The following is an 18,066-nucleotide window of genomic DNA, read 5'->3' as shown; positions in this document are numbered from 1 at the left end:
GTTATGACAGCACTGCTGGCCTATGAAATAATTTTATCCTTTTGACAACACAAAAATTCTGGAATGTCACCTTTAACTGAAAGCAAGTGGATCTGTCTGGAGACAAACACAATTAGAAATAAGAGCAGCAGATAAAATCACAACAGTCTCAATAGCAGCAAGAAGGACCAAAACCAGTCCAAGGTAATTAAGCTCTCATAAAAGCCTGCTGAAATAGGAGAGTTTTCAAATGGCACCAAAGATTCATCAGACCTGGTGCCAATTGTATGCCAAGGGGGAGGGCATTTCATAGTTGGGATACCTTTGCAGAATAAGCCCACGGGTTATCAGATGTCTCTTGCATGTGAGACAATGATAAGCTAAGTGAGCAAACTTCTAAAATAACAAATAGAAAAGATTTTTTCAACCTGATTAAAGGACCCCTCTTGCCCACAAAACTTCCTATATATTAAAGAAATCAGGAGCAGGCTGTGGACATAGAAGTTTCCTCCTATAGCTGTCCCAGATTTCTGCAGCCTTTTCCTTATAGTCTCAAGCATTGCTGAAGGACATCATCTGCATTAGCCCTAAATATTAATTTGGCTTGGCAAAATTAGAGGAAACCTCACTGGCATTAACAGTGGTGAGAGAAACAATCTCTTAACTCCCTCTGTGTTAACAAAAATGCAAAAGTATATCATTATCTATCTATCATTAATATCCATAAGCGATCTGTGTTATGAAATTCTGTTCAGTCATGTTGCTATGTGTACAAGTGGCAGGGGCAACAAAATGTTGCAGCATATTCTTATTTCATAACACAGGTATTCCTGCTCAGGGTGCCAGCCAGGCCCTCCTTCATCAAGCCATTCTGCAACTGCTTGCCACCATTCCATGGCTACTGAGCATGTGCAGACCTCATAGGGTTGATGTGAAGGTTCTTGGAGGGAGGGTTGCCCCAGTGGTGTGAGTATTTTTATTTGTTGCCCCTCTGCAAAATTCAGGGTTCCTACTCATCATGCTGATACTTCTCTACAGGGCTTTTTCTTCAGCCGGAACACAGTTCTGGCACCTCTCAGGTGGGCGCCATGGCCATTATAAGAGAACAAGGGAGGCATTTGTGGGGAGTTCCAGCACCTCTTTTTCTAGAAAAATAGCACTGCTCTCCCATTTTGGTTACAACTTTGTTGGCACTCAGCACATGAGTTCGCTCTTAGAAGGAGTGACATGAATTTCCAAAAGAAAGAAGACATCCAAATGAGGTGCTGCAACAATTCTTTATTTTTTATTTTTTCAAAAAAAAACTTTACTTTTTCAAATGCTTAAAAAAAATGGAAGCTACTCTTTGAAAAATGTTCTGTGTATTTCATTTTGTTTCCATCCACCAGTTCCTCTTTCAAGGTGAAAAAAAAAAAAAAAACAGATTTCATTCTGTCTGGTTTTGGAGGCAAGAGGCTTTGGAAACCAGCAGCGGCTGCAGGAAGTTCTACGGTGAGCAAATTTGATTTGTTGTGAGCGTGGCAGAGCTTTTTCACATCCCCTCATGCCTCCACTCTGGCTCACTTTCTTGAGGTAACTGAAGTGTTTCTGCATGAGCCTCCGCAAGCCGAATTAAGAAGCTGCTGAAACTGCACCAGAAAAACAGTTTCATCCCGACGGATCAGCTTTCTTTTCCACGATGACTATGAAGTGAAGCTACATTCCAGGCCATGTACGCAGGTAGCTTTGCAATGTGCTCCCTCTTTCTGATGCTGACGCTGGAGAATACGTGGGCACATGGTAAGATATGGCCGTATCTATCTGAATGCCAGTGAAACGTGTGTGAAACCTTTATTTCTAAATGTTTTCAGGTGGCTAGACACAACTGTTAAGTTCAGGCTACAGCTCAAATTGGGTTAAATAGTACAATAACGGGCCTTATTCCCAGCCTTAGAATATTTCACACCAGGCTTCAGCCCCAATAGAGAAACCACTATTAATCTATATTCGAACACTATGGGGCTGAAGTTTCTCTTCTTCACTGAATAATTACAGCCACTCTTCATATGTGAATTGGTGTCTTCCATAAGATAATGGGCGCAGTATCAGAGAAGAGCAAGCAGAGTGTTAGCAGGATGGAGACATTATATAATGAAAACAAGCTGAAATGACTAATCCTGTTCATTCCAGTATAAAAAACAGGAGAATGAGTGGCAATATGACAATATAGTGCAAAGGGCAAATTAATATGGCCGATTGTTGATGAGATTGGAGGCCTAACAATGCTGGAAGGTTGCAGGTACCCACACTATAAAACTACTCAAGAATAAGTTTAGGTTAGAGAGAAAGCTTCTAACTATTAATCAGAGCGTAATATTCTGAAATCCTCTCTCTGCAGTTGTCTGATAAAGTTAAATGCATCAATATTTTATTGCTTTTAATCGGTCTGGAACTCAAGGTAAAGAAGCAAAACAACTAATGTTTTACAGGAAATGCTTTGACTGTGGCAACCATTGTACCATGCAGAGGAGAGACAAATGTTTGGAAACATCTCGTAGATACCTTCACCTTACCTCCATATGTTTTTATGGCCACTGTGAGCAGACAAATGGGAGCTTGTCTTTCCTGGAACGTTACTTATTTATTTTAAACATTTTATAGAGCACTTTATCTTCAATGAATAATTAAACGTTAGAACATGTGAAATGGCTCCCTATCACCAAAGGCTGTTCTGTGGTGTAGGTGGGTATAGTGTTGGACTAGGATCAGGGAGACCTAGGTTCATATCCCCCCAGTGGTGTCGCCCGCTGGGTGTCAGTCAGCATGGGTGAGCCAGTCACTATCTCTCAGCCTAATCCTACATGAAAGCCTTATTGCGAAGGAAAAATGGAGACAGGGAAAATCCTGCATGGTGCCTTGAGCAACTTGGAGGAAAGGTAGGACACAAATACAGCAAATAAATAAAGTAATGCCAGGTTGATTAACACCTTCATTTGTATTCAGCAGTGCATATTCAAGTATGAAACTACACATTAAACCAGCAAATGTGTGTTTCTCAAAGTACCAAAGAGAAGTGTGACCTAGTTCTTCAGTTCCCAAGATTTAAAAGAAAGATTTTTGCATCATTCTCTCTCTCTCTCTCTCTCTCTCTCTCTGTGTGTGTGTGCGCACGCGCACACACACACATGCATGCATGCCTTTCAAATTTGCAGGTGGTCTCATACCATATAATCTACATCTGAAGGATTTGGACTGCTGGGTGCTGAAGAGTCTTTGTGAATTTTAGGAAACCAGTGGCACTCACCTTCGGGCAGCAATCAACCTCATCATGAATTTTGTGTTTTGGAGGCTAAGTCTGTTGATGGCTACCAGCCATGATGGCTATGCTCTGCCTTCAAGGTCAGAGACAGCAATTCCACCATTTGCTGGAAACCACAGGAGGGGAGAGTGCTTGGGTCTTGATTGTAGATTCTTCTATTCAGATATGGGGAGGGGAACAAGACTTACTTGAGGATATTGTTGTGGCTTTTAAAACGCCTCAACTTCGTAAATCAGATCAAGTTATTGAACCGCACCGTGTCATTCCATTTATGCCTACTTGACCCAGGCAACCAAACAGCACTCTCTTCTACCACTTTTTGTGGCAAACTGGCTGCAGCCTGCTACTTCGTCTTTCCTCCTAAAACCACAAATTTACATAAGCCCCACATAAGTCCTTGTTCTCAAATTTCAGTCACACACCTAGTTCCATTTCCACCTTCTGTAGCTGAAGTTGCCTTGTGGTCACTGGTCAGAAGGTAGTAGGTGAATAAGTTTCCTCATTTTTCCAATCTGAAATTTAGCTCACTTCATTAGTTCATGATATGGTGTGGGTTTTTTTAAGTCCCCATATAAATCCATCAGCATTTTAGTGCAAATTTCTCATAATATGCCCACTTTTGCCTAATGTACACATTTTTGCAAAGTAAATTTCTCCGAATAGAACACGTTTCTGTGTGTTATTTTCACTGATGTATACATTCTTATGCGCACTTTGCCCTGGTACAGTGGTACCTCGGGTTAAGTACTTAATTCGTTCTGGAGGTTCATACTTAACCTGAAATTGTTCTTGTTAAGAAATTAACCTGAAGCACCACTTTAGCTAATGGGGCCTCCTGCTGCCACTGGAGAACAATTTCTGTTCTCATCCTGAAGCAAAGTTCTTAACCTGAGGTACTATTTCTGGGTTAGCGGAGTCTGTAACCTGAAGCGTATGTAACCCGAGGTACTACTGTATATGCAATTTTGCTCACATTATTTGACTGGAGAACTGTGCTGCAAAATTTGGAGAAATTTGAATTTAGGATGTTGGCTGTGTTTCAGTTTGCACGCTGTGCAAATTAGGTAGGTTCACCTTTAAATGCAAATGGAATCAAATCCCCTCCCCCATGCCTACTGCCCCATTGACCACAGAAGGCATTGAAGAAGGGCTTACCATTGGTAAGGGAGCTGAAGCTGCTGGGTTTGAAGGGTGCAGCAAGTGTCCTGGTAAGCTGTGAATTCCTGGGATTGATGGAAGTTAGCTGCACCAGCCCAAAAGCTTTCAACATGATTTTGAAATGTATACGATAGATGATAGATGGATTAGATAGATGATAGATAGATAGATAGATAGATAGATAGATAGATAGATAGATGATAGAGATGATGATAGATAGATAGATAGATAGATAGATAGATAGAACCCCACCCATCTGGCAGGGTTTCCCCAGCCACTCTGGGTGGTTCCCAACAGAATATTAAAAACACTATAAAACTTCAAACATGAAAAACTTCCCTAAAAAGGGCTGCCTTCAGATGTCTTCTAATAGTCAGATAGTTGTTTATTTCCTTGACATCTGATGGGAGGGCTTTCCACAGGGCGGGCGTCACTACCGAGAAGGCCCTCTACTGGTTCCCTGTAACGTCACTTCTCTCAATCAGGGAACCGCCAGAAGGCCCTCAGACCTGGACCTCAGTGTCCAGGCAGAATGATGGGGCTTAGCAAGAAGTAACTGTTTGGTCATCCAGACATCTGATAACAGACTTCTGATGCCAAGGTCCAGGTTATCTGAAATACCACATTCCCTCATACAAACCTGTCCAGGCTCTGAACTCTTTGTGGGAGGTCTTTCTCTTGTTCCCACCACCCACTTGGACAGGGCCTTCATGGTGTCTGCTCCCAGACTTTGGAACTCCCTCCTTAAAGAAGTTAGATTGGCTGTGTCATTGCTGTCCTTCTGCTGGCAGTTGAAGACTTGTTCCAACAGGCCTTTGGGAACTGACTGTTTTTTTAGGAAAGGGGTGTTGTTGGGATTTGTAGTTTCTGTTTATGTTTTTAACAGATCTTTTTATAGCATTTTGATTCTGTTAGTGTTTAATTACATTTTAAATAATTATCTTTTCTTTGTTTTTAAGCTTGTTCTGTTTTATCTTTGTAAGCCGCCATGAGTTCCAGTCTGGGGAAAAGGGATAGAAATAAATATACTAATAACAATAATAATAATTTATAAATATCTTGACTGTGATTAAACCAATAAAGATGACTGATGTCAATATTTTATATCATATTAGCTTGCCAATCAGCTCTTCTCATCTAAAGGTATTGCATGGATGGAAAAACCAACAAGACGCCAATGAAATGATATCGCTAAAAATGCAAAAATATCTGAGGTGTGTCAGGCATAATTTCCACCCCACTTTTTTCTTCCAGGGAATGAAAACTGCACTATTTCTGTCCGAAGGGGAACCAACTACACGATAAATGCTGGCATTTCATTCAGTATAAAGTGCCCAGTAATGGATTGCCAAGAGAATCTTACGATAAATTGGTACAGGAACAGTGAAATTCTGCCTCAAGGACAAAGACACAATATTCTTTGGAAAGGCCATGATTTTGTTTTGCAATTTTTGCCTATTTCTAAGAATGACAGTGGACGCTATCAGTGTCGAGCTACTATAGGGGAAAGCATACTCCCAGGCCATGAAATACAAGTCATTGTACAAGGTAAGCATCATAAGCAATTCTGAGAATGAGGGCCTTTTTCCAATTCATTGTTTGCAGCAACAGGCCTATGGGCAATTCAATCAGCCTCCTGGTCAGTTGCCTGGTGCTTATAGCCCTGCGGTCATTTGTTTATGTTCTTGCTCTGCTCAAGAAACGCACATCAACACAGTCAAGGTTTCAACTGTACATTGATTTTATTTCCTCTTCTCTAAGCACCTCTGGCATGCTGCAGGCTAACCCTTTCCTCTTATCTGTGTGCAGCACTCTTTAGTACAGTATATAAAGCCAACTGTCAAAAGGCCCATCAAAGTCCCAGCCATGTTGCATGCGCTGCCTCTCTTACAATGCTGGATCTACAAATTTTGCAATAGGCGACAGTGGTCTGCACTGCTGCCCCGCTTCTCCATCTCAGCATGTTTAGCCCAGTGGCAACAGCTGAGAAGGATGAAGAGAGTGATTTGAAATTGGAGATTGAAAGGATCAGCAGCAGGTGAGCTCTCCAAGGCATAAGGGAGGCTTGGAAATCCAGCTGAGCTTCAAAGGAGATGGGGGCGGGTACTTGAAAATTGAGCCTTTCAACATGGAGCAGGTTTCCTGAGCCTCCGTGAATCCATCTGGTTCAGGTGGAGCTTGAATGGAGGGTATGGGAGCCTTAGAAAGGCCACCCCACACTGATACTTTGAATTTCTCTTCCCCTTTGGAGCAAGGCAAAGTTGGATAGGGGCACACACACAGGGACATGCTCGTGAGAAAGCCTGTAATTTGCCACCACTCCAAAACTGCCACAAGGGCATGTGCCCCCTTCTGCACAAACACCCCCAATCCAGCACTGCTCTCTTGGTCATAGAATCATAGAACAGTAGAGCTGGAACGGACAACAAGCTGAACTCTTTTGATGACACTGTGAGCCCGGGGAGGCAGCATAATCTGTACTGAAGTGTGTGACTGCTATTAGAAAAGGGGCTTGTTTCTAACTGAGTTATGCTCGGAGTAAACCCACTGAAATGAATAGACCTAAGTTTGTCATGTGCATTAAACTGTTTCTAATGATGTGTATTAAATTGTTGCAACCTGCCCTGGGACTTAGTTTTGAAGGGTGCATCATCATCACCTCAAGGACTGCCTCTCCCCATGTGAAGCGATTCAGACCCTGTGATCATCATCTGAGGCCCTTCTTCATGTACCTCCTACGTGAGAGGTCCAGAGGGTGGCAACACAAGAATGTGCCTTTTCTGTGGTGGCTCCTCGTTTGTGGAATGCTCTCCCCAAGAAGGCTCACCTGGTGCCTTCATTACATATCTTTAGGCGCCAGGCAAAAACATTTCTCTATAAAACAGGCCTTTGGCTGGTTAACATTCTATATTCTTTTAAACCTGCTTAGGAGAGGGGGGTTATTGCTTTGCTTTTGTTTTATTATGTATTTTGTGTTTTTCTTTTTATGTTGTGAACCACCCTGTGGTCTTCAGATGAAGGGAAGTATACAAATTTAATAAATAATAGTAGTATACATAAATGCTTTGCTTGTAAGCTGTCTTGAAGGCCGTGCATGGAGAAAGGTATATCCAGTGCTTTTTTTCTTAAAAAATGTTTAGGGGTATGCACCCCCCTGCGTCCCCCCCAGAAAAAAGCACTAGGTATATCTCCCAGAATTCTTTTTTGGGGGAAGTCCTGTTTGTTTAAAGTGGTATCATAGTGATTTAAATATATGGTGTGAACGTTGGCAAAGATTTGCTCATTTCTTCCTTGCTTTGCGGTATTTCAGTTTTCCAAATCTTGATGGGGTTCATTGCAGAAAACAGTTAAACCCAAGTGCTGCAGTTACAAAATGTTCATCACACATCAAAGACATCACGGCTCCCTTATTTGCAAACAATGTGTAGAGCAGTAGCCTTATCAGTCATCTGCCAAAAAATAGGCTGTCTAGTAGTGTAAAGAAATGAAACCTGTACAGACTGCCAAACAGCCCATGTTGTAACATCTAAATGACTCAAATTGGTATTTGGACTTTCTGTGTATGTAAATTCAACAAGAGGGTCACATTGCCCAGAACTTACATTTGAGCTTAAGAAACGGCCTGTATAAAATTGAAATGCTGAAACCTTTACAAAATAAAAATCCCACAGGAGGCTGAAATACGAAACAAGCACACCTAAGGCTGTGCAACTCTTACTATAGCGCATGGGTAGGCATACTAAGGCCCGGGGGGCCAGATCCATCCCAATCGCCTTCTAAATCTGGCCCACAGACGGTCCAGGAATCAGTGTGTTTTTACATGAGTAGAATGTGTCCTTTTATTTAAAATGCATCTCTGGGTTATTTGTGGGGCATAGGAGTTCATTTTTTTTTCTTCCTTCAAAATATAGTCTGCCCCCCCCCCCACAAGGTCTGAGGGGCAGTGGAACAGCTCCCTGCTGAAAAAGTTTGCTGACCCCTGATATAGCTGATCTCAAATTGACTTACCTTAGTTTCAGTTCTCTAAGGGTTGAGTTAAATGTGACTTTTGACGCACATAGTTGGGATACTGTACTTCTCTCTTTAAAAAAACACACACAAAAACCTAAAAATAGTCATAAGCCCCATCCCTACAACATCTGCATCAAAACTGAAGAAAGGGGAAGTTTATCCAACTTCTCCCCCATGATGTTTCCCTACTGAAAATTATTTCTCTCCCAAACTGTTAATTCACCCCAATGTTGCTAGCTGATGCAAAGAGCTATTTCAGGGAGGCAATGGAAGGATGGCACAGGTAATGCTATCGTGTGGCACATGAGGAGAGGTCAATACTCTCCTACCCTGCCACTTTTCCAGCCAGAATTAACACCTGCTCCCTCACCCCACCCTCATGACTGCTATTAGTTTGTTTTGTGAAAGAAAGAAAAAAGAGAATCTCAAGCAAAGGATTCACAGATAAGTTTAATATCAGGTTTACCTTGAGGCTAAGTTTCAAGTATCTACTTGTACTCTATAAAACTGCTTCCCTCCATTCATCCAATCATAGAATACTTGGTTGGGTATGTGTGTGGGGGGGTGTCACATGATCCTCCTCCCAAGTATTGAAAGTGAATGGGGGCTGAGTGGGCTAGCCCACCCCCTGCTGCTGTTGTGCCCAGTTGAAATGGGCCAGTGTGGTATAGTGGTTAAGAGCAGTGGACTCGTAATCTGGCGAACCGGGTTCAATTCCCCGCTCCTCCACATGCAGCTGCTGGGTGACCTTGGGCTAGTCACACTTCCCTGAAGTCTCTCAGCCCCACTCACCTCACAGAGTGTTTGTTGTGGGGGAGGAAGGGAAAGGAGATTGTTAGCCAATAAAGCGGGATATCAAATCTAAACTCTTCTTCTTCTTCTTCCTGTCATCCATCCTTTTGAAGTGTGTCTCTGAGTAAGAGAGAACCCTGACTAGGTCATGGCTCCCCTCCTCATGGAGTTCTACGCATGTACTGTATATTGGTCTGCTTGTAGAGGCTCTTCTGACATGCTCCAAACACAGAGATGGAGTGTCAGCGGCTGCCCAGCATACAGTTCCATGACACACCCATCCTTTCAACTGGGGCTCAGGGCACTAGGGCTCTAATAGCAGGTTGAAGGAGCTATTTTGGTAATGAAAACAGTATGGGGGGAAAGCTAAAAATGTTTTCCCCTCCAGGGATCCTCCTCCTTGCTGAGTTCAACAATAGAAACACTGAGACTGAGGAGTAAGTTGACGAGCTGTGCCACCCCGGAGTGAATGTTAGTAAGAAGGCAGGCAGGCATGAACTGGAGGAGAGCAAACTCAGATTATTGGGGCAGTGCCTCATTTGCCCTTATTTGACTCATTTCAGCATCCTCTGCCCTCCACTACAGAAACACTGGGAATTCTGGATCCTTCATTACCTTCATTATAGCCTCTCTGGCTTTCTAGATTGCATTAAGAACATTTGGAGATCATAATGTATTGTCAATGACCCTTGTGAAACCATTCTGGATCAACAGATTACTTCTGTTAGGAAGCATGCTATTTTTCTTTTGAATTTTAATTGACTTTTGAATGCTCTTTCTCTTTCTGAGAATGCTTACTTTTAAACAGTGTTTAACTTCTCTTACCATATTGGTTATTTCACCCCCGTTAAGTTAACTGATGGTGAATTCTGCTTTGGTAGGGGGTTGAGGGAAGATTTTAACTGCTCAGCTCTTTGTATTTGCTTAATGATTAATAACTGCATTGCTGTATTGAAATATAACATGTTGCTTTGGCATTAGGACAATAGCAAATGTAAATAGTAATTATAGCAACAACAACAACAACAATAATAACAGATCACAATAAAATAACAGAATCTGAAAATGCTGCTGCAGAAGATAATGAAGCAGTTGGAAAGGACATGAAGCTGATTATTTATTTCCTGTCATTCCTGGGACCGCTGTGCCTCTTCATTTTGAGCTGCTTGGGCCTGCTGTGCTGCATAAGGAAGCATAAAGGTGAATTCTCTCAAGATCTCTCTAGTTTCCCCCTCTTTTCCCTGGGCAGAGATATTCAGCTGTCTCACTTCTGCTACTCAAATATCTTTTCAGTTCTCATATTACCAGGGCTGAACCTACCCACAGGCAGAGTGAGGCAGTTGAGTTTGAGTGTTACAGAACTGCAGCAAATGGCTACTTCTAAATTTATTATGATTATATTTTATTCTTGGGGCGAGGTGTTTGGGGGGGGGGAGTTCTGCCTTATGGGTCAAAATAAGTTGACCAATCTTGGGAACCACTATGTGCCTTGATCGGGGTGGGGGGAAGTGGTGCCACCCCCATTTCTGTTCTACCTCAGGATAAAAAAAAAGTGTCTTAGGACTGCTTCCATGACTATCTTCCAAAACTCACAGTCTTGGATAAAAGCTACTTATTTTAAATATTTATTGCCTGACTTTCATTATAACAGCATAGCAGTTTTGGCCTATCCATAAAATTTGATAAGGATTTCCTTGATCCCCTTTTTATGAGACAGGGCATTTTCACAAGCTGCGTTCTTGTTTTTGTACAATGAATGTGACGAACTATCCAAATGTTGTTCCATCAATAGCTGGTGTTTTTCTTTTCCTTTCCAGTGAACAGCAATAAGGGCCCATCAATCTCACAAAGTGAAATGAATGTGGTAGGTTTCTTCACTGATGAGCCTGGTATTGAATTTCCGAGTACTTAAATGCTCATAAGCCCCTTTCAGGCATTCTGTCCCTGTGTACAGTAATCACATGAGCTGAGGCCATGGAGAAGTGTGTGCTAGCTTTCCCCTACCTCCCTAATCATCACCCACCTCCCTCCATGAGTTGCAGGGTGACTGTGTCAAGCCTCCTGGACCCATGGAAAATCTTGGTTCCAAAATGCACAGAGAGCCCCACAAGTGCAGGAGGCTCCCTGATTCACATGGACACCACCACGAGGTGAGAATAATGACAAGGGGTGAAGCTAGGGTGCTCATCCCTACAATCCCCATGAGTCAAACCATTGGTCCATTGAGCTCAGTATTGTCTGCACTGAGTGGCAACAGCTCTCCAGGCTTTGGGGCAGGATTCTTCCCAAGTCCTACCTGGAGATGTCAAGAATTGAAGCTGGAATCTTCTATGGGCAAAGCAGATGTTCTACCATGGAGCTACAGCTTGAATTCCTGGAGAGGGCTAATGTGTTATGTTCCAACCCCTTCAAGATACATATAAAAACCTTCACCTCATGGACTTTGCCACTTAAAGGAAGCAATTTTCATTAATGAACACAGGAAGAAAGCTCAGCCTTCAACTGAAGTGATGTTTAGTTGTGTTTTAAATCCTAGCCATCAGTGACATTGCACCTTACTGAACTACATGGACAAATTCTGCCTCCCAAGTTGCCAACAACCTTAACCAGATAGCGTGAAACAACAGAGGGAAGAAGGGAGGTAGAAATATGGGTAAATGTTCTTAGTTTTGTGCAAAGCTGGTTTTTTGCTCCAAAGTTCAGCTTTTTCTAGACTTAGAAGAGGTCCAAATGAGGCATCATGTCATTATTCATGACTTTAGCCTTTACATGGCTGATCTTTCTTTTGGGAGCACAGACTCCCAATTGGAATTTTCCTGCCACTGCATTGGGAACAGGACTATGTTTGGGACAAAGGACTAACACTCCTCTTCCACATGTAATCCCAGTCTAGTTCACCCTGATCACTACCGCACTATTTTTTAAAAAAATCAACCATTTGATTTTTTAGCAAGTATTGAAGACATGAATAGTGCCATGTCTCATCTGTGTCTAACTTCACATCAAAACAATACATAATCTGATGAGTGTCAACTGCACTTCTTTTAATCCAGGTGCTTTGGATGTTATCCTGGGTATTAAAATGTAAAAAGGCTTCTCCAACCTGCTACCCTGCTAATGTTGTTGGACTCCAACTCCCATCAGCCCCAGCAGACATGGCCAATGCTCAGGGATGATGGGAGTTGCAGCCCAACAAGGTCTAGAGGGTCAGGGATGGGGGAAACCTGTGGTTTTAATGAAGGCTTGAAAAGCGACATCTTCCCTGATGTTTGAGCTGTCCACGTCTGACATGGTTGTTGTCTTTGCCCCTAGCTAGATATGTGATTAAGATACTGCACTCTCTCATGAATCTATTGTACTCTTGTTTCCCCCATAGCTTAATAGCAATGCAGATGCCCAGTGCAGCAATGCCTCCCATACGATACCTGCATTTCATCAAGCTGCTGAGCCTTATGTGCTGCAATTTCCAGATGATGATCCCATCTACGGCAATCAATGCAACTGCTGGAATGCCATCAGGGCACCACCCAAGCCTACATGTGATGAATGTGTCTCCAATACCCAGCAACTCTTACCTCAAAAGAAGGAAGCCCTTATTTATGCAACACTGAGCTATGGGGAACCTGTTCAGAGACATGAGCATTCCGCTGAGACGGAATTTACAGAATATGCTGCCATTGGGCTGAATCACTAATTGTGGACAACCGCTCATTGTTTAGCATCATATAGCTTCTTCCACTGTGACTCTGCAAGCTTTCTCATCAGCTTCACTCTGATAATTGCTTAGTGCATGGGTATCGCACCATCTATTTCCACTAGGAGCATGTGTTCATTCATTGATGCTATTTATTATTTTGGGGTTGTTAAAATGACTCTCTTGCTGATGTTATCTATTCTGTTTTCATAAGCTGCTCTGCAAGTCCTAGTTTCCAGAAACCTTGATCTAATCAAACCACATTACAGTTGGTTGCATAAGCAGCCTAGCTGTTTATTACTAAATCCCTTCAGCAAAGAGAGACAAATCCTGTAAGCAAATCCCGATCACTACCTAGCTTTCCATAGAATTGGATGGTGAAAGCTTAGGAATACTACAACAAAAAGAAAAGAAAAAATATTCTGAGAAACTGTCAACTTTTGTTTGCACTTCCAGTTTACTAAAAGACTGCAGGAGATAAGGGGCCCATCCAGACTTGCATTTCCCCCGCTGCTTTCCCCCAGTAAAACCCAATCTTTACCACTGAATCGAAGCAATAAGGTTTTCTCTGGCTTGATGTTTGTTCTCAATTAGCGCTAAAGAGCAGGTTTTCCAGGGGAAAGTGGCAGAACAAAGACAAAACTGCTTGGACTCATGCCAGGAGAAGCTTTCTAGGCATGGGGCAGGCAGAAGTGTGGACATGCCCTCTCAGAGCACTTTTCAGGTGGGATTCAACCACATGCCAACAAATTCAGGTCATGCAGTTAAAATGATTTGGAGCTTTTGCAGAACAAACTCTCTTCCCCAAAAGACTGGACTTTTTGCAATAAGGGAAGTGACAGGGAAATTCGTTGGAACGTGTCCTTTGACACAACGTCATCAAACTTCCTTGCAAATGAGAATAAATGGTCATTCAATAGCCAGTGTAGTCTAATCTCCCTGCCAACAAGTTGGGACGAATGCCCAATAATCTGGTCATCTGGAAGTGTGCTCAGTGAATAGAATGAATGTATACATTTTCTACTGACTGAAAGCCAAATTAGCAGAACTTTAATCATGTATTTCATGGATCTCATCCTCAACTAGGGATATCCCATCAGAATATTAAGCAAAAGAATTTTGAGGCTAAATGAACCAATTACTGTATAGATTATAGTAATTATCTCCACTAGGAATGAACTGGAAAAGAACTAGATGTGTACAATAAATTATGGTTGATAGATAAATGATTGCTGCTCCCTGTCGCTGCAGATGCTGAAATGGCTGCCAGCATAGTCCACAAACTGGCTTAAAAGGTGGTGGGGTGAGGAAATTCATGGAGGTTAGGGCTATCAAATGTTCACAGTGGCTATATGTGTTCCTTTCGCGCAGGATAGCACTCATATATCACGCTTGTAGACATCTCCAGAGACATCTTATTGGCCACTGTGGCAAACTAGGATTCTAGACTTGGCCTTTGATCTGAACCAGCAGGAACCTTCTTATCTTCTCTTTGTTTATTTAATAATGGCACCTCCTGCCTGTTTGATCCAATGTCCACGTAGAGTGGCCATATGAAGGAGATGGCAGGGCTCCTGCACCTTTAACAGTTTGTGTAGAAAAAGGAATTGCAGTAGGCTTCACTTTCCAAGAGGAGCCCTCTGTGCTTCTTCATTCAGCCAGCCAATGTCCAACACAACCTATCTCTATAAAGCCCAAGGAAGCAACCATCAGTAATAAGAAAGCTGAATGAGATAAAATAAAGAAGTGGGATCATAAAACCAGCAGCAAAAGTCAAGCAGGGGGAAATAAAAGGGTGCTTAGCTAAAGCACAAAGGGGGACTCTGGGAAGGACATTCCTCTTGAAAAGATCCAGTACCCAGTTGCCACCTGCCTAATCTCTGGCAGATTACTGAAGCAGAAGGATGCCAGTACCTGAATCTCTGCTTTGACATACTGTCAATAGTGGGATGAAAAAGGAAAACTCAAGAAATCATTTCAGAACACTTTCAGCTAAAAGTGCCCACAGTGTCTCTCAGGAGGTAGAAGAACCCAAAGATCTAAAGTATTGGCTTAATGAACATGTTGCTCCCCTGTTGATATGAAAGACACAATATGTGAGAAAAACAGGAAGCGCTTTAGCATCTCGCCACCAAGCACACTGACTGCAGAGGAAAGAGTGCTGTGTATAGATAAGAGTGGGTTCATGACGTCGATGAAAGGATGTGAAAGTGCATGCAGCTCAGATCAGATATAATTTTTGGGTGGAAAAAATGAAAAATGATAAGGCAATGTATGATTGTGATGGTGGCTTCCTCCTGGGGGAAGATATATATATATATATATATATATATATATATATATATATATATATATATATATATATATATGTTGTCGTTTAGTCATGTCCGACTCTTTGTGACCCCATGGACCAGAGCACGCCAGGCACTCCTGTCTTCCACTGCCTCCCGCAGTTTTGTCAGACTCATGTTTGTAGCTTCGGGAACACTGTCCAACCATCTCGTCCTCTGTCGTCCCCTTCTCCTTGTGCGCTCCATCTTTCCCAACATCAGGGTCTTTTCCAGGGAGTCTTCTCTTCTCATGAGGTGGCCAAAGTATTGGAGCCTCAGCTTCACGATCTGCCCTTCCAGTGAGCACTCAGGGCTGATTTCCTCAAGAATGGATACATTTGATCTTCTTGCAGTCCATGGGACTCTCAAGAGTCTCCTCCAGCACCATAATTCAAAAGCATCAATTCTTTGGCGATCAGCCTTCTTGATGGTCCAGCTCTCACTTCCATACATCACTACTGGGAAAACCATGGCTTTAACTATACGGACCTTTGTTGGCAAGGTGATGTCTCTGCTTTTTAAGACGCTGTCTAGGTTTGCCATCGCCTTTCTCCCAAGGAGCAGGCGTCTTTTAATTTCGTGACTGCTGTCACCATCTGCAGTGATCATGGAGCCCAAGAAAGTAAAATCTCTCACTGCCTCCATTTCTTCCCCTTCTATTTGCCAGGAGGTGATGGGCCCAGTGGCCATGATCTTTGTTTTTTTGATGTTGAGCTTCAGACCATATTTTGCGCTCTCCTCTTTCACCCTCATTAAAAGGTTCTTTAATTCCTCCTCACTTTCTACCATCAAGGTTGTGTCATCTGCATATCTGAGGTTGTTGATATTTCTTCCGGCAATCTTAATTCCGGCTTGGGATTCATCCAGCCCAGCCTTTTGCATGATGAATTCTGCATATAAGTTAAATAAGCAGGGAGACAATATGCAGCCTTGCTGTACTCCTTTCCCAATTTTGAACCAATCCAGTTCTAACTGTAGCTTCTTGTCCCACATAGAGATTTCTCAGGAGACAGATGAGGTGATCAGGCACTCCCATTTCTTTAAGAACTTGCCATAGTTTGCTGTGGTCAACACAGTCAAAGGCTTTTGCATAGTCAATGAAGCAGAAGTAGATGTCTTTCTGGAACTCTTTAGCTTTCATATATATATATATATATATATATATATATATATATATATAATCTCATTCATATTCAGTGACATCTAAAAGGTCAGCCATGCCCCACCAGTTAGTCACTGGCTGCCAGCATTGGAACTTGGAGTCACCTCAAAGGCATAGGTGCTAAGAGGTGCATGTGAACCGGACTTCAGGGCAATGGATGAGTTGACAGGTAAACATCAGATAGAATGACAAAATATCAGTGAGTCCCCTTAAAAAAAAACAAAAACACAGTGATGGTTATCATGCTTCACCAATCCAAAATTGAAGGTCTGGGGTAGATTAAGAATAATGACTGACTGAAGTTTTGCATTTGATTAAAAAATAATAATTATCCAACTGTACTCATTATTTTTTTAAAAAGCAATTTAAGTTCTGAATGAGGCTTGGCATGAGAAACCAATTGTAGATATTAAGGAAGGAGGAAAAAAACATACCAAATACCTCCGCAATCCACACACCATGATGAGAATCTCTTTGAAGTCCGAGCTCATACACCAGAGACTGTACAATTTTGCAGGTTTTTTTCCAGCTTCTTCGATCCAGACCATGTCTGTTTGTTTTTCAAATCTATTTATTTTCCCAAACAGATATTCCCGACTACAGGAGTGGCATCGTAGAGTGCCAGCCGTGACCGTGCTATTTTTGACCCAGTGTGCTGCTGGCTGCACTTTAATGCATGTCGGCAATCTCGGACAATCTGCGGGTCTTCGAAACAGTCCTCCCATACCCTGGGGGTCCGGTCTTGTGGGAGGCAGCCATTTCCCACCGCCGGAAACAGGGAGCTCCATATCTATGCTTAAGAAGACAACAGTTGCTTAGATTTGGTGATTCCGGTCCAACTTTTTAAATGACGCTTCCTGGCTGCCAGTAGGTCATAAACTATTGCTTCCAAATGTTAAGTGCATAGGATTGAGCTAAATATTTATTTATTTACCCATTTACTGATTAATTGCATTTCTGTATCTTTCTCCAAGGAGATCAGGAGGTAGGTTCAGTTGAGGGATAATGACTGACCCCAGGTCACCCACTGAGCTCATGGTTTCCTAGCTGTGTAGCCTTGCTCTCTGGTGTTGACACAAAGCCATGTACAGATGTAGACTCTTAGAAGTCCTCCATGCAAGGGCGGATTCTGATTGGCCCAGCATCCCCTGTACATGAAGAAGCAGTACACAGAACATTGGCATGTCACTAAGCAGCCTTCAGAAAGCTCCTAAATGCACAGTCTATGTGGGATGTGGGCAATGCATGTTAGTAATTGGGGAAGGGCTTGCGGTGCAACCCGCCCATGAATTTTTGCAACACATGAGGGTGTTTGAATGAACTCCCCTGTAGACACCACACCTCTCTTGTTCTTTCTTCACAAACTTAACTGTAGGTGTATTATTTCAATTCATGATTTATGTGCCACAGGTAAGGCATAAGCCCCACCCCACCTCCACAAGCCCAAGTGTTGTAATAATGATTTTAGATGCTTTTTAAGGAGCTTGGAATCTTGCCTGGCTTTGGTTTAGAACATCTACATTTTCTATTTTCATTGTATTTTTTATTCTAGTTTCGTATTTTGTTTTGCTTTTAATTTATTGATGAATTGTTACTTCATGAGATTGAAAAAAAAAGATATATATTTATGTATGTGAACATG

At 42.3% G+C, this 18,066-nt stretch overlaps 1 protein-coding gene across 3 annotated transcripts; it reads left to right on the top strand.

Moving 5' to 3' along the window:
• The first annotated feature begins 1,461 nt into the window (after positions 1-1,461).
• LOC307215398 (uncharacterized protein) lies at positions 1,462-15,234 on the top strand. 3 transcript variants are annotated; one of them, XM_079974591.1, is made up of 5 exons: positions 1,462-1,758; positions 5,690-5,983; positions 10,316-10,438; positions 11,056-11,102; positions 12,615-15,234. In XM_079974591.1, the coding sequence occupies exons 1-5, from the start codon at positions 1,689-1,691 to the stop codon at positions 12,930-12,932; spliced, it is 852 nt and encodes a 283-aa protein (XP_079830717.1). In that variant the 5' UTR covers positions 1,462-1,688; the 3' UTR covers positions 12,933-15,234. The 3 variants fall into 3 exon arrangements, with proteins under 3 accessions (XP_079830717.1, XP_079830716.1, XP_079830715.1); XM_079974590.1 differs by having other exon boundaries at positions 10,295-10,438; XM_079974589.1 differs by having other exon boundaries at positions 10,277-10,438.
• Positions 15,235-18,066: the final 2,832 nt, after the last annotated feature.

The sequence above is a fragment of the Podarcis cretensis genome, assembly GCF_951804945.1.
Source record: "Podarcis cretensis genome assembly, chromosome: 4".
Classification (NCBI taxonomy): domain Eukaryota; kingdom Metazoa; phylum Chordata; class Lepidosauria; order Squamata; family Lacertidae; genus Podarcis; species Podarcis cretensis.
This window is presented reverse-complemented; position numbering and strand designations above follow the sequence as displayed.